This window comes from Entelurus aequoreus, linkage group LG07 (genome assembly GCF_033978785.1).
Source record: "Entelurus aequoreus isolate RoL-2023_Sb linkage group LG07, RoL_Eaeq_v1.1, whole genome shotgun sequence".
Classification (NCBI taxonomy): domain Eukaryota; kingdom Metazoa; phylum Chordata; class Actinopteri; order Syngnathiformes; family Syngnathidae; genus Entelurus; species Entelurus aequoreus.
Genome location: NC_084737.1, coordinates 11,955,892 through 11,981,883, shown reverse-complemented (window position 1 = coordinate 11,981,883; position 25,992 = coordinate 11,955,892). Strand labels below are relative to the sequence as shown.

General features: G+C 33.6%; 1 protein-coding gene across 1 annotated transcript in view; it reads left to right on the top strand.

The window, feature by feature from the left end:
* The window catches only part of c1qtnf12 (C1q and TNF related 12), a 72,088-nt gene that overhangs the window by 23,885 nt on the left and 22,211 nt on the right, over positions 1 to 25,992 (top strand). The window contains exon 2 of the mRNA XM_062051918.1: positions 24,610 to 24,714. Within this exon, the coding sequence (XP_061907902.1) occupies positions 24,610 to 24,714 (105 nt within the window). The remainder of the gene's footprint in view (positions 1 to 24,609; positions 24,715 to 25,992) is intronic.

Genomic DNA, 25,992 nt, shown 5'->3' with positions numbered 1-25,992 from the left:
AAATTCAATGGTCAAATTGACGTAGTCAAAAAGCATGTTGTTTCAACGTTGTATTTGTGTTGTAGAATATTAGTTGGGAAATGACCAAAATTCAAAGGTCAAAACAACATCAGAACCCGACATTGGTTAAACGTCGTCAAAGAGAATAATGTTTTAACGTTGTATTTGTGTTGTAGAATATTGGTTAGAAAATGACCAAAATTCAATGGTCAAATTGACGTCAGAACCCAACATTGATTAAACGTCGTCAAAAGGCATTTTTTATCAACGTTGAATTTTTGTTGTAAAATACTGTTTTGGAAATGACCAAAATTCAATGGTCAAATTGACGTTGTCAAAAAGTATGTTGATTCAACGTTGTATTTGTGTTGTAAAATATTGGTTGGGAAATGACCAACATTCAATGGTTAAATCAACGTCACAACCAGACATTGAATAAACGTCGTCAAAAAGCATGTTGTTTCAACGTTGTATTTGTGTTGTAGAATATTAGTTGGGAAATGACCAAATTTCAATGGTCAAATTGACGTCGTCAAAAAGTATGTTGATTCAACGTTGTATTTTTGTTGTAGAATATTGGTTGGGAAATGACCAATTTTCAGCGGTCAAATCAACATAAGAACCTGACATTGATTGAATGTCGGCAAAAAGCATGTTGTTTCAACGTTGTATTTGTGTTGTAGAATATTGGTTGGGAATTGACCAAAATTCAATGGTCAAATTGACGTTGTCAAAAAGTATGTTGATTCAACGTTGTATTTGTGTTGTAGAATATTGGTTGGGAAATGACCAAATTTCAATGGTCAAATTGACGTCGTCAAAAAGCATGTTGATTCAACGTTGTATTTGTGTTGTAGAATATTGGTTGGGAAATGACCAAAATTCAATGGTCAAATTGACGTTGTCAAAAAGTATGTTGATTCAACGTTGTTTTGTAAAATATTGGTTGGGAAATGACCAACATTCAATGGTTAAATCAACGTCACAACCAGACATTGAATAAACGTCGTCAAAAAGCATGTTGTTTCAACGTTGTATTTGTGTTGTAGGATATTGGTTGGGAAATGACAACATTTCAATGGTCAAATCAACATAAGAACCCAATATTGATTAAACGTCGTCAAAAAGCATGTTGTTTCAACGTTGTATTTGTGTTGTAGAATATTGGTTGGGAAACGACCAAAATTCAATGGTCAAATTGACGTCGTCAAAAAGTATGTTGATTCAACGTTGTATTTGTGTGGTAGAATATTGGTTGGGAAATGACAACATTTCAATGGTCAAATTGACGTCGTCAAAAAGTATGTTGATTCAACGTTGTATTTGTGTTGTAGAATATTGGTTTAGAAATGACAACATTTCAATGGTCAAATCAACATAAGAACCCAATATTGATTAAACATTGTCAAATAGCATCTTGTTTCAACGTTGTATTTGTGTTTTAGAATATTGGTTGGGAAATGACCGAAATTCAATGGTCAAATCAACATAAGAACCCAATATTGATTAAAAGTAGTCAAAAAGCATGTTGTTTCAACGTTGTATTTGTGTTGTAGGATATTGTTTAGAATATGACCAAAATTCAATGGTCAAATTGACGTAGTCAAAAAGCATGTTGTTTCAACGTTGTATTTGTGTTGTAGAATATTGGTTGGGAAATGACCAAAATTCAATGGTCAAATTGACGTCAGAACCCAACATTGATTAAACGTCGTCAAAAAGCATGTTGTTTCAACGTTGTATTTGTGTTGTAGAATATTGGTTGGGAAATGACCAAAATTCAATGGTCAAATTGACATAGTCAAAAAGTATGTTGATTCAACGTTGTATTTGTGTTGTAGAATATTGGTTGGGAAATGACAACATTTCAATGGTCAAATCAACATAAGAACCCAATATTGATTAAACATTGTCAAATAGCATGTTGTTTCAACGTTGTATTTGTGTTGTAGAATATTGGTTGGGAAATGACCAAAATTCAATGGTCAAATCAACATAAGAACCCAATATTGATTAAAAGTAGTCAAAAAGCATGTTGTTTCAACGTTGTATTTGTGTTGTAGGATATTGTTTAGAATATGACCAAAATTCAATGGTCAAATTGACGTAGTCAAAAAGCATGTTGTTTCAACGTTGTATTTGTTTTGTAGAATATTAGTTGGGAAATGACCAAATTTCAATGGTCAAATTGATGTCAGAACCCAACATTGAATAAACGTTGTCAAAAAGTATGTTGATTCAACGTTGTATTTGTGTTGTAGAATATCGGTTGGGAAATGACCAATTTTCAGTGGTCAAATCAACATAAGAACCCAAGATTGATTAAACGTCGTCAAATAGCATGTTGTTTCAACTTTGTATTGGTGTTGTAGACTATTGGTTGGGAAATGACCAAATTTCAATGGTCAAATTGATGTCAGAACCCAACATTGATTAAACGTTGTCAAAAAGCATGTTGTTTCAACGTTGTATTTGTGTTGTTGAATATTGGTTGGGAAATGACCAAATTTCAATGGTCAAATTGACGTTGTCAAAAAGCATGTTGATTCAACGTTGTATTTGTGTTGTAGAATATTGGTTGGGAAATGACCAAAATTCAATGGTCAAATTGATGTCAGAACCCAACATTGATTAAACGTTGTCAAAAAGCATGTTGTTTCAACGTTGTATTTGTGTTGTAGAATATTGGTTGGGAAATGACCAAAATTCAATGGTCAAATTGACGTTGTCAAAAAGCATGTTGTTTCAACGTTGTATTTGTGTTGTAGGATATCGGTTGGGAAATGACCAATTTTCAGTGGTCAAATCAACATAAGAACCCAAGATTGATTAAACGTCATCAAATAGCATGTTGTTTCAACGTTGTATTTGTGTTGTAGAATATTGGTTGGGAAATGACCAAATTTCAATGGTCAAATGACGTCAGAACCCAACATTGATTAAACGTTGTCAAAAAGCATGTTGTTTCAACGTTGTATTTGTGTTGTAGAATATTGGTTGGGAAATGACCAAAATTCAATGGTCAAATTGACATAAGGACCCAATATTGATTAAACAGTGTCAAAAAGCATGTTGTTTCAACGTTGTATTTGTGTTGTAGAATATTGGTTAGGAAATGACCAAAATTCAATGGTCAAATTGACGTCAGAACCCAACATTGATTTAACGTCGTCAAAAAGCATGTTGTTTCAACGTTGTATTTGTGTTGTAGAATATTGGTTAGGAAATGACCAAAATTCAATGGTCAAATTGACGTTGTCAAAAAGTATGTTGATTCAACGTTGTATATGTGTTGTAGAATATTGGTTGGGAAATGACAACATTTCAATGGTCAAATCAACATAAGAACCCAATATTGATTAAACATGGTCAAATAGCATCTTGTTTCAACGTTGTATTTGTGTTGTAGAATATTGGTTGGGAAATGACCAAAATTCAATGGTCAAATCAACATAAGAACCCAATATTGATTAAAAGTAGTCAAAAAGCATGTTGTTTCAACGTTGTATTTGTGTTGTAGGATATTCTTTAGAATATGACCAAAATTCAATGGTCAAATTGACGTAGTCAAAAAGCATGTTGTTTCAACGTTGTATTTGTGTTGTAGAATATTAGTTGGGAAATGACCAAATTTCAATGGTCAAATTGATGTCAGAACCCAACATTGAATAAACGTTGTCAAAAAGTATGTTGATTCAACGTTGTATTTGTGTTGTAGAATATCGGTTGGGAAATGACCAATTTTCAGTGGTCAAATCAACATGAGAACCCAAGATTGATTAAACGTCGTCAAATAGCATGTTGTTTCAACTTTGTATTGGTGTTGTAGACTATTGGTTGGGAAATGACCAAATTTCAATGGTCAAATTGACGTCAGAACCCAACATTGATTAAACGTTGTCAAAAAGCATGTTGTTTCAACGTTGTATTTGTGTTGTAGAATATTGGTTGGGAAATGACCAAATTTCAATGGTCAAATGATGTCAGAACTCAACATTGATTAAACGTTGTCAAAAAGCATGTTGTTTCAACGTTGTATTTGTGTTGTAGAATATTGGTTGGGAAATGACCAAAATTCAATGGTCAAATCAACGTCAGATCCCAACGTTGATTAAACGTCGTAAAAAAGCATGTTGTTTCAACGTTGTATTTGTGTTGTAGAATATTGGTTAGGAAATGACCAAAATTCAATGGTCAAATCAACATAAGAACCCAATATTGATTAAAAGTAGTCAAAAAGCATGTTGTTTCAACGTTGTATTTGTGTTGTAGGATATTGTTTGGAAAATGACCAAAATTCAATGGTCAAATTGACGTAGTCAAAAAGCATGTTGTTTCAACGTTGTATTTGTGTTGTAGAATATTGGTTGGGAAATGTCAACATTTCAATGGTCAAATTGACGTCGTCAAAAAGTATGTTGATTCAACGTTGTATTTGTGTTGTAGAATATTGGTTGGGAAATGACCAAATTTCAATGGTCAAATTGACGTTGTCAAAAAGTATGTTGATTCAACGTTGTATTTGTGTTGTAGAATATCGGTTGGGAAATGACCAAAATTCAATGGTCAAAACAACGTCAGAACCCGACATTGATTAAACATCGTCAAAAAGAATAATGTTTTAACGTTGTATTTGTGTTGTAGAATATTGGTTGGGAAATGACCAAATCTCAATGGTGGAATCAACATTCAGACCTGCACAAGGAGTTTAAAGAGTAGCAGGTAGCAAGTGGTGTCCAAATTCTTAGGGAAGATTACAAAGCCCCGCCCCTTTTTGCTTCATTTGGAGGGTGTAGTGGTAGTGCAGGGGTGTCAAACTCGTTTTCATTGAGGGCCACATCGCAATTATGGGCCACTTTTAACAATGACTAATATATGATGTGTATATATATAATAATATAATTTTTTTACACAAGCTTAAAAACTGGCAGGTCAGTCACCAGCTCAGTCTTTTACAGTAATGGAAGTGGGTTTTTCACAGCTTATAAAAAATGGAATAAATGGAAAAACCATACGACTGTTCTTAGTGGTAAAAGTCATGCAACAGAGCGGCTTTTTTTTTTTTTTTTTTACTGTAAAATCTTGTTTTAATGTTTTTTTTGTTTTTGTTTTTTTAATGTTTTAGTGTCTTACTGTTACATGGAAATATGGAATGCATCTATTGTCCATTTTGAATTCTACAATTTGATTGATAATTTGTTTTGAAATCATAAATCAGGCAGATATTTAAGTACAGAATTTCTCTTTATTTTAACAAAAAAATATTTTTGGAACACATGATAACATAATATTTTGATTTTGATAATATTGAATTTTAAAAGAGATGCAATTGCATGCAGCACATGATTTTTTATGTTAAAAAAGGAAAGAACAAATATATTTAGTAAGAAAAGAGTAAGCATTTTAATAACGCATATTATTTTTTTTTACATAAGCTTAAAAACTGGCAGCTCAGTCACCAGCAGTGTTTTTTTTTTACAGCATAGAAAAAATTGAATAAATTGAAAAACCATACCACTGTTCTTAGCGGTAAAATTCATGCAACGAGCTGCCTTTTAAAAAAAATTTTTTTTTTTTTTTTTTAATCGTAAAATCTTGTTGTTTTAATGTTTTTTTTGTTTGTTTTTAATGTTTTAGTGTCTTACTGTACATGGAAATATGGAATCTATCTATTGTCAATTTTGCATTCTACAATTTGATTGATAATTTCTTATGAAATCATAAATCAGGCAGATATTTAAGTACAGAATTTCTCTTTATTTTAACAAAAAATATTTTTGGAACACATGATAATATAATATTTTGATTTTGATAATATTGAATTTTAAAAGAGATGCAATTGCATGCAGCACATGATTTTTAATGTCAAAAAAGGAAAGAACAAATATATTTAGTAAGAAAAGAGTAAGCATTTTAATAACGCATATTAATTTTTTTACATAAGCTTAAAAACTGGCAAGCTCAGTCACCAGAGTTTTACAAAAAAAGCAGTGTTTTGTTTTTTTTACAGCGTAGAAAAAATGGAATAAATGGAAAAACCATACCACTGTTCTTAGCGGTAAAATTCATGCAACAAGCTTCCTTTTTTTAAAAATGTATTTTATTTTATTTTTCTTATCGTAAAATCTTGTTTTAATGTTTTTTTTGTTTGTTTTTAATGTTTTAGTGTCTTACTGTACATGGAAATATGGAATCTATCTATTGTCAATTTTGCATTCTACAATTTGATTGATAATTTCTTTTGAAATCATAAATCAGGCAGATATTTAAGTACAGAATTTGTCTTTATTTTAACAAAAAATATTTTTGGAACACATGATAATATAATATTTTGATTTTGATAATATTGAATTTTAAAAGAGATGCAATTGCATGCAGCACATGATTTTTAATGTCAAAAAAGGAAAGAACAAATATATTTAGTAAGAAAAGAGTAAGCATTTTAATAACGCATATTAATTTTTTTACATAAGCTTAAAAACTGGCAGCTCAGTCACCAGAGTTTTACAAAAAAAGCAGTGTTTTGTTTTTTTACAGCGTAGAAAAAATGGAATAAATGGAAAAACTATACCACTGTTCTTGGCGGTAAAATTCATGCAACAAGCTGCCTTTTTAAAAAAATGTATTTTATTTTATTTTTTTTATCGTAAAATCTTGTTTTAATGTTTTTTTTGTTTGTTTTTAATGTTGTAGTGTCTTACTGTACATGGAAATATGGAATCTATCTATTGTCAATTTTGCATTCTACAATTTGATTGATAATTTCTTTTGAAATCATAAATCAGGCAGATATTTAAGTACAGAATTTGTCTTTATTTTAACAAAAAATATTTTTGGAACACATGATAATATAATATTTTGATTTTGATAATATTGAATTTTAAAATATATGCAATTGCATGCAGCACATGATTTTAACGTCAAAAAAGGAAAGAACAAATATATTTAGTAAGAAAAGAGTAATCATTTTAATAACCAATTAATTTTTTTTACATAAGCTTAAAAACTGGCAGCTCAGTCACCAGAGTTTTACAAAAAAAGCAGTGTTTTTTTTACAGCATAGAATAAATGGAATAAATGGAAAAACCATACGACTATTTTTAGCGGTAAAATTCATGCAACGAGCTGCCTTTTTAAAAAAAAAAAAATTCATTTTTTTTTTTTAATCGTAAAATCTTGTTGTTTTAATGTTTTTTTTGTTTGTTTTTAATGTTTTAGTGTCTTACTGTACATGGAAATATGGAATCTATCTATTGTCAATTTTGCATTCTACAATTTGATTGATAATTTCTTTTGGAATCATAAATCAGGCAGATATTTAAGTACAGAATTTGTCTTTATTTCAACAAAAAATATTTTTGGAACACATGATAATATAATATTTTGATTTTGATAATATTGAATTTTAAAAGAGATGCAATTGCATGCAGCACATGATTTTTAATGTCAAAAAAGGAAAGAACAAATATATTTAGTAAGAAAAGAGTAAGCATTTTAATAACGCATATTAATTTTTTTACATAAGCTTAAAAACTGGCAGCTCAGTCACCAGAGTTTTACAAAAAAAGCAGTGTTTTGTTTTTTTTACAGCGTAGAAGAAATGGAATAAATGGAAAAACTATACCACTGTTCTTAGCGGTAAAATTCATGCAACAAGCTGCCTTTTAAAAAAAATGTATTTTATTTTATTTTTTTTATCGTAAAATCTTGTTTTAATGTTTTTTTTGTTTGTTTTTAATGTTGTAGTGTCTTACTCTACATGGAAATATGGAATCTATCTATTGTCAATTTTGCATTCTACAATTTGATTGATAATTTCTTTTGAAATCATAAATCAGGCAGATATTTAAATACAGAATTTGTCTTTATTTTAACAAAAAATATTTTTGGAACACATGATAATATAATATTTTGATTTTGATAATATTGAATTTTAAAATATATGCAATTGCATGCAGCACATGATTTTTAACGTCAAAAAAGGAAAGAACAAATATATTTAGTAAGAAAAGAGTAAGCATTTTAATAACGCATATTAATTTTTTTACATAAGCTTAAAAACTGGCAGCTCAGTCACCAGAGTTTTACAAAAAAAGCAGTGTTTTGTTTTTTTACAGCATAGAAAAAATGGAATAAATTGAAAAACCACACCACTGTTCTCAGCGGTAAAATTCATGCAACAAGCTGCCTTTTTTTAAAAATGTATTTTTTTTTTTTTTTTAATCGTAAAATCTTGTTGTTTTAATGTTTTTTTTGTTTGTTTTTAATGTTGTAGTGTCTTACTGTACATGGAAATATGGAATCTATCTATTGTCAATTTTGCATTCTACAATTTGATTGATAATTTCTTTTAAAATCATAAATCAGGCAGATATTTAAGTACAGAATTTCTCTTTATTTTAACAAAAAATATTTTTGGAACACATGATAATATAATATTTTGATTTTGATAATATTGAATTTTAAAATATATGCAATTGCATGCAGCAAATGATTTTTAACGTCAAAAAAGGAAAGAACAAATATATCTAGTAAGAAAAGAGTAAGCATTTTAATAACCAAATAATTTGTTTTACATAAGCTTAAAAACTGGCAGCTCAGTCACCAGAGTTTTACAAAAAAAGCAGTGTTTTTTTTTTTACAGCATAGAATAAATTGAATAAATGGAAAAACCATACGACTATTTTTAGCGGTAAAATTCATGCAACGAGCTGCCTTTAAAAAAAAAATGTATTCATTTATTTTTTTTAATCGTAAAATCTTGTTTTAATGTTTTTTTGTTTTGTTTTTAATGTTTTAGTGTCTTACTGTACATGTACATAAAATATATGCAATTGCATGCAGCACATGATTTTTAATGTCCAAAAAGGAAAGAACAAATATATTTAGTAAGAAAAGAGTAAGCATTTTAATAACGTATATATATATTTTTTTACATAAGCTTAAAAACTGGCAGCTCAGTCACCAGAGTTTTACAAAAAAAGCAGTGTTTTTTTTTTACAGCATAGAAAAAATTGAATACATGGAAAAACCATACCACTGTTCTTAGCGGTAAAATTCATGCAACGAGCTGCCTTTTTTATTTATTTTATTTTTTTAAATTATTTTTAAAAAATCGTAAAATCTTGTTGTTTTAATGTTTTATTTGTTTGTTTTTAATGTTTTACTGTCTTACTGTACATGGAAATATGGAATGTATATATTGTCATTTTTGCATTCTACAATTTGATTGATAATTTGTTTTGAAATCATAAATCAGGCAGATATTTAAGTAACAGAACTTCATGACACATGATTTTTAATGTCAATAAAAGAAAGAACAAATATATTTAGTAAGAAAAGAGTAAGCATTTTAATAATGCATATTATTTCCGGGCTTTCGCGGGCCACATAAAATAATGTGGCGGGCCACATTTGGCCCCCGGGCCTTCATTTTGACACCTGTGTGATAGTGGGGTGGGGGCTCGTGGTAGTGGGTGTATTGGGATCGGGCCGAAGAGGCTAAAAGACAGTTTGTTCTTTGCAAAGTGGCGTGCACGTCATGTTGTCATTTTCCACGGCAGTGAACAATTGTTTCACTTGTCAAGTGGAAAACATTCCCACTTCAAAAGTGCTGAGTCGGGTTGTCTCCGAGCTGACAAGCGCGTGTTTGTCAACGTCTGCACCCAACATGTGCGTAACCGAGTGGCCGCCCGGGGGCCACGTGAACGCCGTCCCACTCGCCAGCCGTGGGGCCGCCAATGCCTTTTCTAAGGCTTCAAATCCTCCTCTCGCTGACTCTCTTAGCGGGAATGTGAGCCTCGTTGCTCTGCAAACAAAAAGAGGAGAGCGATCTGTCATTGTTGAGCGCCAAGAGGAATCTGTAATTGGGGGCGTCAAGTCAAACATCGCGCACGGCGTGTTGAGTAATGGCGGGATTTAGCCAGAGGCCAAGCTTTTTGTTTCCTCGCTGGTGATGAATGCTGCTCTGTCTGGCTGACAACTACACCACTTGTTCAATAACTCCCCCCCCATGGAGAGGAAAACTCTCATTTGAATATGTCAAACACCTCCAAAGGTGCATTGTTTGCATGTCAAAACTAGTTGGTCTCATATAAAACTATGTCAATACAGATGATCTGTTCCAGGGTCAAACTGAGGCCGTCATTAAAGGTGGCCAGTCAATGTCGTAAGAACATGATTAGTGTAAAAAGTAGTCAACCCCAGTCGATAATCATGGAGATATAAATCATCTGTTCCAGGGTCAAACTGTGGCCATCATCTGAAACATTGTTGACTGGCATTCAAGTGTAAAAGGAAGTTAACCACTTAATAATCATGTAAATATAAATAATCTGTTCCAGGGTCAAACTGTGGCCTTTATAAAATGTGTCTAGTCAAGGTTTTAAGTGCATTTTTAACATGATTAACTGTAGTTCAAGTGTAAAAAGAAGTTAACCCCAGTTGATAATCATGGACATATAAATAATATGTTCCAGGGTCAAACTGTGGCCATCATCTGAAACATTGTTGACTGGCATTCAAGTGTAAAAGGAAGTTAACCACTTAATAATCATGTAAATATAAATAATCTGTTCCAGGGTCAAACTGTGGCCTTTATAAAATGTGTCTAGTCAAGGTTTTAAGTGCATTTTTAACATGATTAACTGTAGTTCAAGTGTAAAAAGAAGTTAACCCCAGTTGATAATCATGGAAGTAGAAATAATCTGTTCCAGGGTCAAACTGTGGCCTTTATAAAAGGTGTTTAGTCAAGGTTTTAAGTACATTTTTAACACGATTAACTGTAATTCAAGTGTAAAAAGAAGTTAACCCCAGTTGATAATCATGGACATAGAAGTAATCTGTTCCAAGGTCAAACTGTGGCCTTTATAAAATACGTTTAGTCAATGTTTTAAGTACATTTTTAACATTTTTGACTGTCATTTATTTGTAAAAGGAAGTTAACCACTTAATAATCATGCAAATGGAAATAATCTGTTCCAGAGTCAAACTGTGGCCTTTATAAAATGTGTTTAGTCAAGGTTTTAAGTACATTTTTAACATCAGTAACTGTAATTCAAGTGTAAAAAGAAGTTAACCCCAGTTGATAATCATGGAAATATAAATAATCTGTTCCAGAGTCAAACTGTGGCCTTTATAAAATGTGTTTAGTCAAGGTTTTAAGTACATTTTTAACATCAGTAACTGTAATTCAAGTGTAAAAAGAAGTTAACCCCAGTTGATAATCATGGAAATATAAATAATCTGTTCCAGAGTCAAACTGTGGCCTTTATAAAATGTGTTTAGTCAAGGTTTTAAGTACATTTTTAACATCAGTAACTGTAATTCAAGTGTAAAAAGAAGTTAACCCCAGTTGCTAATCACTGAAATATAAATAATCTGTTCCAGGGTCAAACTGTGGCCGTCATCTGAAACATTTTTGACTGGCATTCAAGTGTAAAAGGAAGTTAACCACTTAATAATCATGGAAATATACATAATCTGTTCCAAGGTCAAACTTTGGCCATCATCTAAATAATTTCTGTCAGTCATTCAAGTGTAAAAGGAAGTTAACCGCTTAAAAATAATGTAAATATAAATAACCTGTTCCAGGGTCAAACTGTGGCCTTTATAAAATGTGTTTAGTCAATGTTTTAAGTACATTTTTAACATGGTTAACTGTGATTCAAGTGTAAAAAGAAGTTAACCACTTAATAATAATGAAAACAGAAATAATCTGTTCCAGGGTCAAACTGTGGCCTTTATAAAAGGTGCTAAATCAAGGTTTTAAGTATATTTTTAACACGATTAACTGTAATTCAAGTGTAAAAAGAAGTTAACCACCTAATAATAATGAAAACAGAAATTATCTCTTCCAGGGTCAAACTGTGGCCCTTATAAAAAGTTTTTAGTCAATGTTTAAAATACATGTTTAACATTTTTTGACTGTCATTCAAGTGTAAAAGGAAGTTAACCACTTAATAATAATGTAAATATAAATAAATCTGTTCCAGGGTCCAACTGTGGTCATGATCTGAAACATTTTTTGAGTGTCATTCAAGTGTAAAAGGAAGTTAACCACTTAATAATCATGTAAATATAAATAATCTGTTCCAGAGTCAAACTGTGGCCTTTATAAAATGTGTTTAGTCAAGGTTTTAAGTACATTTTTAACATCACTAACTGTAATTCAAGTGTAAAAAGAAGTTAACCCAAGTTGATAATCATGGAAATATAAATAATCTGTTCCAGAGTCAAACTGTGGCCTTTATCAAATGTGTTTAGTCAATGTTTTAAGTACATTTTTAACATGATTAACTGTAATTCAAGTGTAAAAAGAAGTTAACCCCAGTTGATAATCATGGACATAGAAATAATATGTTCCAGGGTCAAACTGTGGCCATCATCAGAAACATTTTTGACTGGCATTCAAGTGTAAAAAGAAGTTAACCACTTAATGATAATGAAAACAGAAATAATCTGTTCCAGGGTCAAACTGTGGCCTTTATAAAATGTGTTTAGTCAATTTTTAAAGTACATTTTAACATAATTAACTGTAATTCAAGTGTAAAAAGAAGTTAACCAATTAATAATAATGAAAACAGAAATGATCTCTTCCAGGGTCAAACTGTGGCCCTTATAAAAGGTTTTTAGTCAATGTTTAAAATACATTTTTAACATTTTTGACTGTCATTCAAGTGTAAGAGGAAGTTAACCACTTAATAATAATGTAAATACAAATACATCTGTTCCAGGGTCAAACTGTGGTTATCATCTGAAACATTTTTTGACTGTTATTCAAGTATAAAAGGAAGTTAACCACTTAATAATCATGTAAATATAAATAATCTGTTCCAGAGTCAAACTGTGGCCTTTATAAAATGTGTTTAGTCAAGGTTTTAAGTACATTTTTAACATCAGTAACTGTAATTCAAGTGTAAAAAGAAGTTAACCCCAGTTGATAATCATGTAAATATAAATAATCTGTTCCAGAGTCAAACTGTGGCCTTTATAAAATGTGTTTAGTCAATGTTTTAAGTAAATTTTTAACATGGTTAACTGTAATTCAAGTGTAAAAAGAAGTTAACCCCAGTTGATAATCATGGACATAGAAATAATATGATCCAGGGTCAAACTGTGGCCTTTATAAAATGCGTTTAGTCAATGTTTTAAGTACATTTTTTAACATTTTTGACTGTCATTTAATTGTAAAAGGAAGTTAACCACTTAATAATAATGTAAATACATATAATCTGTTCCAGGGTCAAACTGTGGCCTTTATAGAAGGTGTTTAGTCAAGGTTTTAAGTACATTTTTAACATGATTAACTGTAATTCAAGTGTAAAAAGAAGTTAACCTTAGTTGATAATCATGGAAATATAAATAATCTGTTCCAGGGTCAAACTGTGGCCATCATCTGCAACATTTTTGACTGGCATTCAAGTGTAAAAACAAGTTAACCACTTAATAATCATGTAAATATAAATAATCTGTTCCAGGGTAAAACTGTGGCCTTTATAAAATGTGCTAAATCAAGGTTTTAAGTACATTTTTAACATGATTAACTGTAATTCAAGTGTAAAAATAAGTTAACCACTTAATAATAATGAAAACAGAAATGATCCGTTCCAGAGTCAAACTGTGGCCCTTATAAAAGGTTTTTAGTCAATGTTTAAAATACATTTTTAACATGTTTGACTGTCATTCAAGTGTAAAAGGAAGTTAACCACTTAATAATAATGTAAATATAAATACATCTGTTTCAGGGCCAAACTGTGGTCATCATCTAAAACATGTTTTGACTGTCATTCAAGTGTAAAAAGAAGTTAACCACTTAATAATAATGAAAACAGAAATAATCTGTTCCAGGGTCAAACTGTGGCCTTTATAAAAGGTGCTAAATCAAGGTTTTAAGTACATTTTTAACATGATTAACTGTAATTCAAGTGTAAAAAGAAGTTAACCCCAGTTAATAATCATGGAAATATAAATAATCTGTTCCAGGGTCAAACTGTGGCCATCATCTGAAACATTTTTGACTGGCATTCAAGTGTAAAAAGAAGTTAACCACTTAATGATAATGAAAATAGAAATAATCTGTTCCAGGGTGAAACTGTGGCCTTTATAAAAGGTGCTAAGTCAAGGTTTTAAGTACATTTTTAACATGATTAACTGTAATTCAAGTGTAAAAGGAAGTTAACCACTTAACAATAATGTAAATATAAATAAATGTGTTCCAGGGTCAAACTGTGGCCTTTATAAAATGTGTTTAGTCAATGTTTTAAGTACATTTTTAACATGATTAACTGTAATTCAAGTGTAAAAAGAAGTTAACCACTTAATAATAATGAAAACAGAAATAATCTGTTCCAGGGTAAAACTGTGGCCTTTATAAAAGGTGCTAAATCAAAGTTTTAAGTACATTTTTAACACGATTAACTGTAATTCAAGTGTAAAAAGAAGTTAACCCCAGTTGATAATCATGGAAATATAAATAATCTGTTCAAATGTCAAACTGTGGCCATCACCTGAAACATTTTTGACTGGAATTTAAGTGTAAAAAGAAGTTAACCGCTTAATAATAATGTAAATAGAAATAATCTGTTCCAGAGTCAAACTGTGGCCTTTATAAAATGTGTTTAGTCAAGGTTTTAAGTGCATTTTAACATAATTAACTGTAATTCAAGTGTAAAAAGAAGTTAACCACTTAATAATAATGAAAAAAGAAAAGATCTCTTCCAGTGTCAAACTGTGGCCTTTATAAAAGGTGTTTAGACAATGTTTTAAGTACATTTTAACATTTTCATTCAAGTGTAAAAGGAAGTTAACCACTTAATAATAATGTAAATATAAATAAATCTGTTTCAGGGTCAAACTGTGGTCATCATCTAAAACATGTTTTGACTGTCATTCAAGTGTAAAAAGAAGTTAACCACTTAATAATAATGAAAACAGAATTAATCTGTTCCAGTGTAAAACTGTGGCCTTTATAAAAGGTGCTAAATCAAGGTTTTAAGTACATTTTTAACACGATTAACTGTAATTTCTAAGTGTAAAAATAAGTTAACCCCAGTTGATAATCATGGAAATATAAATAATCTGTTCCAGGGTCAAACTGTGGCCATCATTCGAAACATTTTTGACTGGCATTCAAGTGTAAAAAGAAGTTAACCACTTAATGATAATGAAAATAGAAATAATCTGTTCCAGGGTGAAACTGTGGCCTTTATAAAAGGTGCTAAGTCAATGTTTTAAGTACATTTTTAACATGATTAACTGTAATTCAAGTGTAAAAAGAAGTTAACCACTTAATAATAATGAAAACAGAAATGATCTGTTCCAGGATCAAACTGTGGCCCTTATAAAAGGTGTTTAGTCAATGTTTTAAGTACATTTTAACATTTTTTTGACTGTCATTCAAGTGTAAAAGGAAGTTAACCACTTAACAATAATGTAAATATAAATAAATGTGTTCTAGGGTCAAACTGTGGCCTTTATACAATGTGTTTAGTCAATGTTTTAAGTACATTTTTAACATGATTAACTGTAATTCAAGTGTAAAAAGAAGTTAACCCCATTTGATAATCATGGAAATATAAATAATCTGTTCAAGGGTCAAACTGTGGCCATCATCTGAAACATTTTTGACTGGAATTTAAGTGTACAAAGAAGTTAACCGCTTAATAATAATGTAAATAGAAATAATCTGTTCCAGAGTCAAACTGTGGCCTTTATAAAATGTGTTCAGTCAAGGTTTTAAGTACATTTTAACATAATTAACTGTAATTCAAGTGTAAAAAGAAGTTAACCACTTAATAATAATGAAAAAATAAATTATATCTTCCAGTGTCAAACTGTGGCCTTTATAAAAGGTGTTTAGACAATGTTTTAAGTACATTTTAACATTTTTGACTGTCATTCAAGTGTAAAAGGAAGTTAACCACTTAAATCTGTTCTAGGGTCAAATTGTGGTCATCATCTAAATCATTGTTGACTGTCATTCAAGTGTAAAAAGAATAATTAATCTGTTCCAGGGTGAAGTATAAAAGGAAGTTAACCACTTAATAATAATGAAAACAGAAATAATCTGTTCCAGGGTAAAACTGGCCTTTATAAAAGGTGCTAAGTCAAGGTTTTAAGTACATTTTTAACATGAGTTACTGTAATTCAAGTGTAAAAATAAGTGAACCCCAGTTGATAATCATGGACATATAAATAATCTGTTCCAGGGTCAAACTGTGGCCATCATGAGGTACATTTATGAGTGTGGTATAAAAGTAAAAAGAAGCTGTTTTGTTTGTCACGATTGGCTTAACCGAAGTAGGACGCCAACGCAGAGCAAAGAAATAAATGACAAAAAGAAGTGAGGGAAAAATAAGTAAGTTGTGAGAAAGCAGAAATAGGTGACAGAAGGTGGGAGAGGTAACCCGGCAGTGTTGGGACTGAGCCACAGGAGATGCACACAACCGGAAGGGTGAATCATCAGGAATCTACTGAAGGAACTGGAGAGCTTAAGTAGTCCGGCGAAAATCTTTTTTCTTCTCCTTGTCGACGCCGATCCATAGTCCAGTATTTATAAGAAGACCTGATAACATGCGTGGAAAACAAGAGGATGGTCATTTCCTGGCCGGGGGGGGCGGACACACTTCTTCCTGGAAAGTCTTGGCAGGACACGAGCGCCGCGTTTGCCACGGAGACGTGTTTGTGTTTGTGTTTGTGCCGGCGCTCGGACGCCAAAAAGTGGGGAGTTTTTTTTTTTTTTCTTCCTTTTTTTTACGACTTCAAATAAATTCGACCTCATTTTTTTCCCTCTGCCAAAACCACTGGACAAAGAAAAGTGGCTTTTAAAAAGGTGGAGTCTGCAGGGATTATTAGTGGCAATCACGCATAAATACTAACTAACAATCGAGTTTCTGTCAACTCACCGAGTCAAACATGGACGCTGGTCGCATTACCACTTGTACAAAACACCCAAACCAGTCAAGTTGCCACGTCGTGTAAAATGGTAAATAAAAAGAGAATACAATGATTTGCAAATCCTTTTCAATTTATATTCAATTGAATAGACTGCAAACACAAGATATTTCATGTTCACACTGAGAAACTTCATTTTTTGTTGTTGCAAATAATCATTAATTTAGAATTCAATGCAAAAAAAGTTGTCACAGGGGCATTTTTACCACTGTGTTACATGGCCTTTCCTTTTAACAACACTCAGTAAAGGTTTGGGAACTGAGGAGACACATTTTTGAAAATTTTCAGGTGGAATTATTTTCCATGGGAGACATGTCTGGACTACAGGCAGGCCAGTCTAGTACCCGCACTCTTTTACTATTTTATTTTTTTTCATTTATCTATTTATTTCAGGCAATGACATAACAAATTAAAGCTGCAAACAGTGTTGGTCGGGCCCGCTTATTTGGCTGGTGCTAGTCCTAACGGTCCAAAAACTTTTGTCTACTGTTAGTCCTAAGTGTCCCGATACTTTTGTCTAGGGTTAGTCCTAAGTGTCCCGATACTTTTGTCTAGTGTTAGTCCTAAGTGTCCCAATACTTTTGTCTAGTGTTAGTCCTAAGTGTCCAAAAACTTTTGTCTACTGTTAGTCCTAAGTGTCCCAATACTTTTGTCTAGTGTTAGTCCTAAGTGTCCCAATACTTTTGTCTAGTGTTAGTCCTAAGTGTCCCAATACTTTTGTCTAGTGTTAGTCCTAAGTGTCCCGATACTTTTGTCTACTGTTAGTCCTATGTGTCCCAATACTTTTGTCTAGTGTTAGTCCTAAGTGTCCAAAAACTTTTGTCTACTGTTAGTCCTAAGTGTCCCAATACTTTTGTCTAGTGTTAGTCCTAAGTGTCCAAAAACTTTTGTCCAGTGTTAGTCCTAAGTGTCCCAATACTTTTGTCCAGTGTTAGTCCTAAGTGTCCCAATACTTTTGTCCAGTGTTAGTCCTAAGTGTCCCGATACTTTTGTCTAGTGTTAGTCCTAAGTGTCCCAATACTTTTGTCCAGTGTTAGTCCTTAGTGTCCCAATACTTTTGTCCAGTCTTAGTTCTTAGTGTCCCAATACTTTTGTCTAGTGTTAGTCCTAAGTGTCCCAATACTTTTGTCTAGTGTTAGTCCTAAGTGTCCCGATACTTTTGTCTAGTGTTAGTCCTAAGTGTCCCAATACTTTTGTCTAGTGTTAGTCCTTAGTGTCGCAATACTTTTGTCCAGTGTTAGTCCTTAGTGTCCCAATACTTTTGTCCAGTGTTAGTCCTTAGTGTCCCAATACTTTTGTCCAGTCTTAGTTCTTAGTGTCCCAATACTTTTGTCCAGTGTTAGTCCTTAGTGTCCCAATACTTTTGTCCAGTGTTAGTCCTTAGTGTCCCAATACTTTTGTCCAGTGTTAGTCCTTAGTGTCCCAATACTTTTGTCCAGTGTTAGTCCTTAGTGTCCCAATACTTTTGTCCAGTCTTAGTTCTTAGTGTCCCAATACTTTTGTCCAGTGTTAGTCCTTAGTGTCCCAATACTTTTGTCCAGTCTTAGTTCTTAGTGTCCCAATACTTTTGTCCAGTGTTAGTCCTTAGTGTCCCAATACTTTTGTCCAGTGTTAGTCCTTAGTGTCCCAATACTTTTGTCCAGTGTTAGTCCTTAGTGTCCCAATACTTTTGTCCAGTGTTAGTCCTTAGTGTCCCAATACTTTTGTCCAGTCTTAGTCCTTAGTGTCCCAATACTTTTGTCCAGTGTTAGTCCTTAGTGTCCCAATACTTTTGTCCAGTGTTAGTCCTTAGTGTCCCAATACTTTTGTCCAGTGTTAGTCCTTAGTGTCCCAATACTTTTGTCCAGTCTTAGTCCTTAGTGTCCCAATACTTTTGTCCAGTGTTAGTCCTTAGTGTCCCAATACTTTTGTCCAGTGTTAGTCCTTAGTGTCCCAATACTTTTGTCCAGTGTTAGTCCTTAGTGTCCCAATACTTTTGTCCAGTGTTAGTCCTTAGTGTCCCAATACTTTTGTCCAGTGTTAGTCCTTAGTGTCCCAATACTTTTGTCCAGTGTTAGTCCTTAGTGTCCCAATACTTTTGTCCAGTCTTAGTTCTTAGTGTCCCAATACTTTTGTCCAGTGGTAGTCCTTAGTGTCCCAATACTTTTGTCCAGTGTTAGTCCTTAGTGTCCCAATACTTTTGTCCAGTGTTAGTCCTTAGTGTCCCAATACTTTTGTCCAGTCTTAGTTCTTAGTGTCCCAATACTTTTGTCCAGTGGTAGTCCTTAGTGTCCCAATACTTTTGTCCAGTGGTAGTCCTTAGTGTCCCAATACTTTTGTCCAGTGTTAGTCCTTAGTGTCCCAATACCGTTGGTGTTGCAGCCATGAAATTTTAAGTTATTTATTTACAAAAAAAACAAAGTTTATGAGTTTGAACATCAAATATGTTGTCTTTGTAGTGCATTCAACTGAATATGGGTTGAAAAGGATTTGCAAATCGTTGTATTCCGTTTATATTTACATCTAACACAATTTCCCAACTCATATGGAAACGGGGTTTGTAATTGAAGCCTTGAACAGGTCAATATTTCATAACATTGATTTTAATTCATTATGATTTTTTTGACCTACAACAGCCTGCATGGCATCTTTGTGTTATTAGAGTCAACTTTGCAACTTTTTCTCGTTACATTTCACCTCTATGCTCTTTATTCCCACTTTTTTAAATCTGTATTATTATTTTCCTAGAATGTACCGCCGGCCGTTAAAGAATCAGCACGGGGCCGTGAATGGCCCCCGGGCCACACTTTAAAGACCCTTACATTCTGTAACTACATAGGAACATTGATTTATTTGAAAGGTAAATGATTTTCATCCAAAGTCTCATTTGCGTTTTATTGCAAGTTATATTGGCGAGTGCGTTTCCCAGCACAGGAGGACAAAACTGCCGACGTCAGCTTGTTTATTTAGTCTGCTGTCAGACACAGAAAGTCTCGCCAGATAATTTCGAAAGCCTTTCGATTCCAGCGCGTCGAGAAAGGCAAACAAGAAGTCCCTTCTTCTTTTTTTTTTTTTTTTTATTGCGGTGGAAACAAGTAGCAGTTCCACCCTTGCTTTCGCAGACGAGTCATCGGCGCGACGCTGCCAAAATCTAAACAAATTCCACCTCGGCCTTTATCTGCTGGTCTCTCCCCACTCAGAGGCGCTCGCTGAAAGGCCGCTTGAGATGGATGCTGTTGGAGTTCATCGGGGCTTGGCTGGTGAGAGAAATAAAATAGCCAGACGTCGCGTTGGAGCGATTTCATGTCGGGCTAACTTGCGGTCGCTTCTTACGAGTTGGCAAATAAACTAACAATGTAACTATAACAACCACATGAGTGGTATTAATAGTGACAGGAATCAAAGTGTAATTACTAAAGATGTCCGATAATATCGGCCTGCTGATATTATCGGCCGATAAATGCTTTAAAATGTAATATCGGAAATGATCAGTATCATTTTTTTTATTATCGGTATCGTTTTTTTTTTTTTTTTTTTTTTTTTTTTTAAATTAAATCAACATAAAAAACACAAGACACACTTACAATTAGTGCGCCAACCCCAAAAACCTCCCTTCCCCCATTCACACTCATTTCACTTTATTTCTGTTATTAATATTCTGGTTCCTACATTATATATCAATATATATCAATACAGTCTGCAAGGAATACAGTCCGTAAGCAGCACACATGATTGCGCGTGCTGCTGGTCCACCTTTAACCGTTAATTTTACTCATTTTCATTAATTACTAGTTTCTATGTAACTGTTTTTATATTGTTTTACTTTCTTTTTTATTCAAGAATTTTTTTAAATTTATTTATCTTATTTTATTTTATTTTTTTAAAAAGGACCTTATCTTCACCATACCTGGTTGTCCAAACTAGGCATAATAATGTGTTAATTCCACGACTGTATGTATCGGTATCGGTTGATATCGGTATCGGTAATTAAGAGTTGGACAATATCGGGATATCGGCAAAAAGCCATTATCGGACATCCCTAGTTATTACTTCACTTCGTCTTTGCTACGAGGAAGAAGCTCGTCAATAACGCTAGCGACAACAACCACTTTGTTAACTTAACTATTAATAGCTTCTGTAGCTCCCACTCCCTCCCCTCTGTTGCAAGTTTTGTTGATTCTATGTGTCATACTTGCCAACCTTGAGACCTCCGAATTCGGAAGATGTGGGGTTTGAGGTGTGGGGGGGCGGGTTTGGTGGTAGCGGGGGTGTATATTGTAGCCCTGAAGAGTTAGTGCTGCAAGCAACGTTCCCTCTAAGGCATACTTGCCAACCTTGAGACCTCCGATACCGGGAGGTGGGGGGTTGGGGGCGGGGGGGGGGGCGTGGTTGGGGCGTGGTTAAGAGGGGAATATATTTAAGCTAGAATTCACCAACTCAAGTATTTCATATATATATATATATATATATATATATATATATATATATATATATATATACATATGTATGAAATACTTGACTTTCAGTGAATTCTAGCTATATATATATATATATATATATATATATATATATATATATATATATATATATATATATATATATATATATATATATATATATATATATATATATATATATATATATTTATTTTATTATACATATAAATAGAATAAATACTTGAATTTCAGTGTTCTGGAGGCTATCCAGTAGATGGCAGTATTGTCCTGTTTAAGAGTGTCACAACATTGCTTTTTACGGCAGACGAACTGCTTTACGGTAGACGAAAACGTGACTGCTGTTGTTGTGTGTTGTTACCGCGCTGGGAGGACGTTAATGAAACTGCCTAACAATAAACCCACATAGGAAACCAAGAACTCGCCCTCGATCATTCTACAGTTATGACGTCATTGGGCAGGCAAGCTGTTTATATTGTGGGAAAGCGGACGTGAGAACAGGCTGTCCCCACTCAGGTTTGCATTGAGCTGGAGGGGGCGTGGCCTCCAGCTCCGGCTGAATACCGGGAGTTTGTCGGGAGAAAATTTCTGCCGGGAGGTTATCGGGAGAGGCGCTGAATACCGGGAGTCTCCCGCTAAAAACGGGAGGGTTGGCAAGTATGCTCTAAGGTGCGCGCCTGTGCAATTGCGCACTGCTCAAGCGTCCTCTGCGCACAGCAAATCTATGCCACGGACAAAATCAAATTAAAAAAAAAAACTGCATAACAATTTTCGACACACGTACACGACAGAGAAAACAGTTTTCCTCATCATTGTTCAAATATTGTAACGTCTGTCGAGACCCTTTGAGGACATGAATTCCATCCACCACTTTACTGAGCAAAACTCTTCATTGTCGGCCATAAACACATCACCAAAACATTAGTAAAAAAAATGATATCTAGCAAAAGTGGTCATTTTCTGCAGTACAAAGCAGACCAAAAGCAACTTTGTTATATCAACAGCAGCCGCTCGCTCTTTCTCACTTGCGCCAACACATGCACATATGGCACTTAGCCAGTGATGCGTTTACAGCCACACAAAAAGTCGGACAACTCCAACACCACACATAAAGTGTCATTCCAGGTCGTTACACTATGATTTACCAATCAAATGTGTACTTATTCTAGTGTCATTTATTAGGAATCTTCATTTATAAATATTAATCATGAAATGCTGTTAGTATATTAAATAAATACTAATAAAAATATATTTTTTACAAACAGGAAGTTGCAGGAATGTACACATGATCCCCTGCTTACATCTCATTGTGCAACATGTGGATGTTTTAATGGGAACTAAATGCAATGTCTGAAAGGGGTACAAATTATTTCCAAAGCAGGACCTCCACCCAGACAAACAATACAAGTACACAGTTCATGAAAAACAATATTTTTTCTTATTGTCATTGTAAGTGGGCCTAAACACTTATATTAGAAATGGAAATGACTGCTGTCATTTGATTATAATAATAAGAGAATGTTGTCTGTCTATCTGTGTTGGCCCTGCGACGAGGTGGGGACTTGTCCAGGGTGTACCCCGCCTTCCGCCCGAATGCAGCTGAGATAGGCTCCAGCACCCCCCGCGACCCCGAAAGGGACAAGCGGTAGAAAGTGGCTGGATGGATGGAGATTGAACTTGTTATTTAGTCAGGTTTGGGACAGGTGTGCTGCTGGTGTAGCCACAGTGTGCACGTCTGATGTTGCTCACATGGGCTCCACTGAATGCTCAGGGAGTTTTTGCGTTTGCTCACACACATGAAAAATTAGAGGGAACATTGGATGCAAGGGATTCTGGGTATTTGTTCTGTTGTGTTTATGTTGTGTTACGGTGCGGACGTTCTCCCGAAATGTGTTTGTCATTCTTGTTTGGTGTGGGTTCACAGTGTGGTGCATATTTGTAACAGTGTTAAAGTTGTTTATACGTCCACCCTCAGTGTGACCTGTATGGCTGTTGACCAAGTATGTCTTGCAGTCACTCACGTGTATTTGTAGAAGACGCATACAACATGTGACTGGGCCGGCACGCTGTTTGTATGGAGAAAAAGCGGACGGGACGACAGGTTGTAGAGGACGCTAAAGGCAGGCACGCCCTCAATATTGTTGTCCGGGCGAAAATCGGTAAAAAATTCGGGAGAATGGTTGCCCCGGGAGATTTTCGGGAGGGGCACTGAAATTCCGGAGTCTCCTGGAAAAATCAGGAGGGTTGGCAAGTATGCTATGTGTGCTATGGCTATAAGGCTTTTTTTCCTCGGCCTCAGTCTGGACCCCCTCCCTGGAGTCCAGCCTTTGATTGAATATTTTTTTTACAATCCCCCCGTCCCCGTCCCCAGCGTTTACCTGGTTCTCACCTTTCTTTGCAAGGGGCGCCGGAAGTCGAATGCCTTCTCCAAGTCCACAAAGCACATGTCGACTGGTTGGGCAAACTCCCATGCACCCTCAAGGACCCTGCCGAGAGTATAGAGCTGGTCCACAGTTCCACGACCAGGACGAAAACCACACTGTTCCTCCTGAATCCGAGGTTCGACTATCCGGCGTAGCCTCCTCTCCAGTACACCTGAATAGACCTTACCGGGAAGGCTGCATGTTTTAACATTGAACAGGAAATTGAATGATGCGGACACGCTTGTTACTGGATGCTTACTAACACGCTTTCCGCCTTGGATACTTTGTATGTCTGAGTAATATGCAACTACAGCGGGTTTATATTGACACATGTGCTGTTTTAGTTTGGAATATTGTTCAATTGAGGACAATTTTTACGTACGTCCAGTTTGTGCGCTATTGTGTGCTTAGCCGTCGTGTAGCTGCCAGCTCCTAGGGGCGTGCCGCTTGTAAATGACTCGGCTAAAATGGAGGGAAAGACCAACCTTGTGTGTTTATTGGAGGCCGTTTAGATGTTAACTGGTTATCCAGCTTTCTGCAGGACTGCTTGTATCGGATATTTTTGATGCAAGCCGATATCGTCCGATACTTGTATCGCATCAGGACACCAGGTACTGTCTTTTGCCAAATGTCCACAAAAAGCTGTGTTGCCAATTTAGCGACTTTGACACTACTTTCAGCGAGTATTTAGGTGACTTTTTAAAAAGTGGTATCACAAGAGTGCTGTGCCGCGTATGACAATGCGTGTACCGGAGGTATTTATTTGCACGGTCAAGGTTGATTTTGTCTTCTCTCTGCAGCTTGCTGAGCAGAAGAGAGTCGATCCGCTGGGATCCTGGATGGACTTTGTCAAAAGACCCGTGGGCAACTTCCCGGCCAAGTGTCGCAAACGGAAAAGACCTCTGGTAAACGCCACACATCCAACAATGAATGTGTGACATTATTATTATTATTATTATTATTATTATTATTGATAGTGATTATGATGATCAAAATTATTAGCATTATTGCTGATATTAGTTTTGATATTACATGTATTATTATTAGAGATGTCGATAAATGCTTTAAAATGTAATATCGTAAATTATCGGTTTCGTTTTTTTTAATATCAGTATCGTTTTTATTTTTTTATTTTTATTTTTTATTTTTTTATTTTTATTAAATCAACATAAAAAACACAAGATACACTTACAATTAGTACACCAACCCAAAAAACCTCCCTCCCCCATTTACACTCATTCACACAAAAGTGTTGTTTCTTTCTGTTATTAATATTCTGCTTCCTACATTATATATCAATATATATCAATACAGTCTGCAAGGGATACAGTCCGTAAGCACACATGATTGTGCGTGCTGCTGGTCCACTAATAGTACTAACCTTTAACAGTTAATTTTACTCATTTTCATTAATTGCTAGTTTCTATGTAACTGTTTTTATATTGTTTTACTTTCTTTTTTATTCAAGAAAATGTTTTTAATTAATTTATCTTATTTTATTTATTTATTTATTTTAAAAAAGGACCTTATCTTCACCATACCTGGTTGTCCGAATTAAGCATAATAATGTGTTAATTCCACGACTGTATATATCGGTATCGGTAATTAAAGAGTTGGACAGTATCGGAATATTGGATATCGGCAAAAAGCCATTATCAGACATCCCTAATTATTATTATTGTATTATCGTTATTATGATTACCATTATTGCTTTTATTTTTTTAAATTGTGATTGTTTTTATTATATTTGGGTAATGACGACTATTATTATTATTGTTTTTTTAAATTCTCATTATGTTAAATATTATCATCATAATAATATAACCACAATTATTATTATTATAATTTTTTCTTTTAATATTTATACTTATTACTGTTGTATTCATCCTTATTATGGTTAGTACTACTATAATTTGGTATTATGATGATTTGTATTGCTATTATGATTATGTATAAAAATATTATTATTAGAATGATGATAATGATGCTATTCCTATAACTGCTATTGCTTATTATTATTATTATTATTATTATTGCAATATCTTTGTTATCACTGCTCATATTAATTTGATTATGATGATAACTATTAATGTTATTATATTTTGGTTATCATGACAATTATTACTGTTATTATTACCATCACTATGAATATTAACATTATGATTATTAAAATTATATCACAA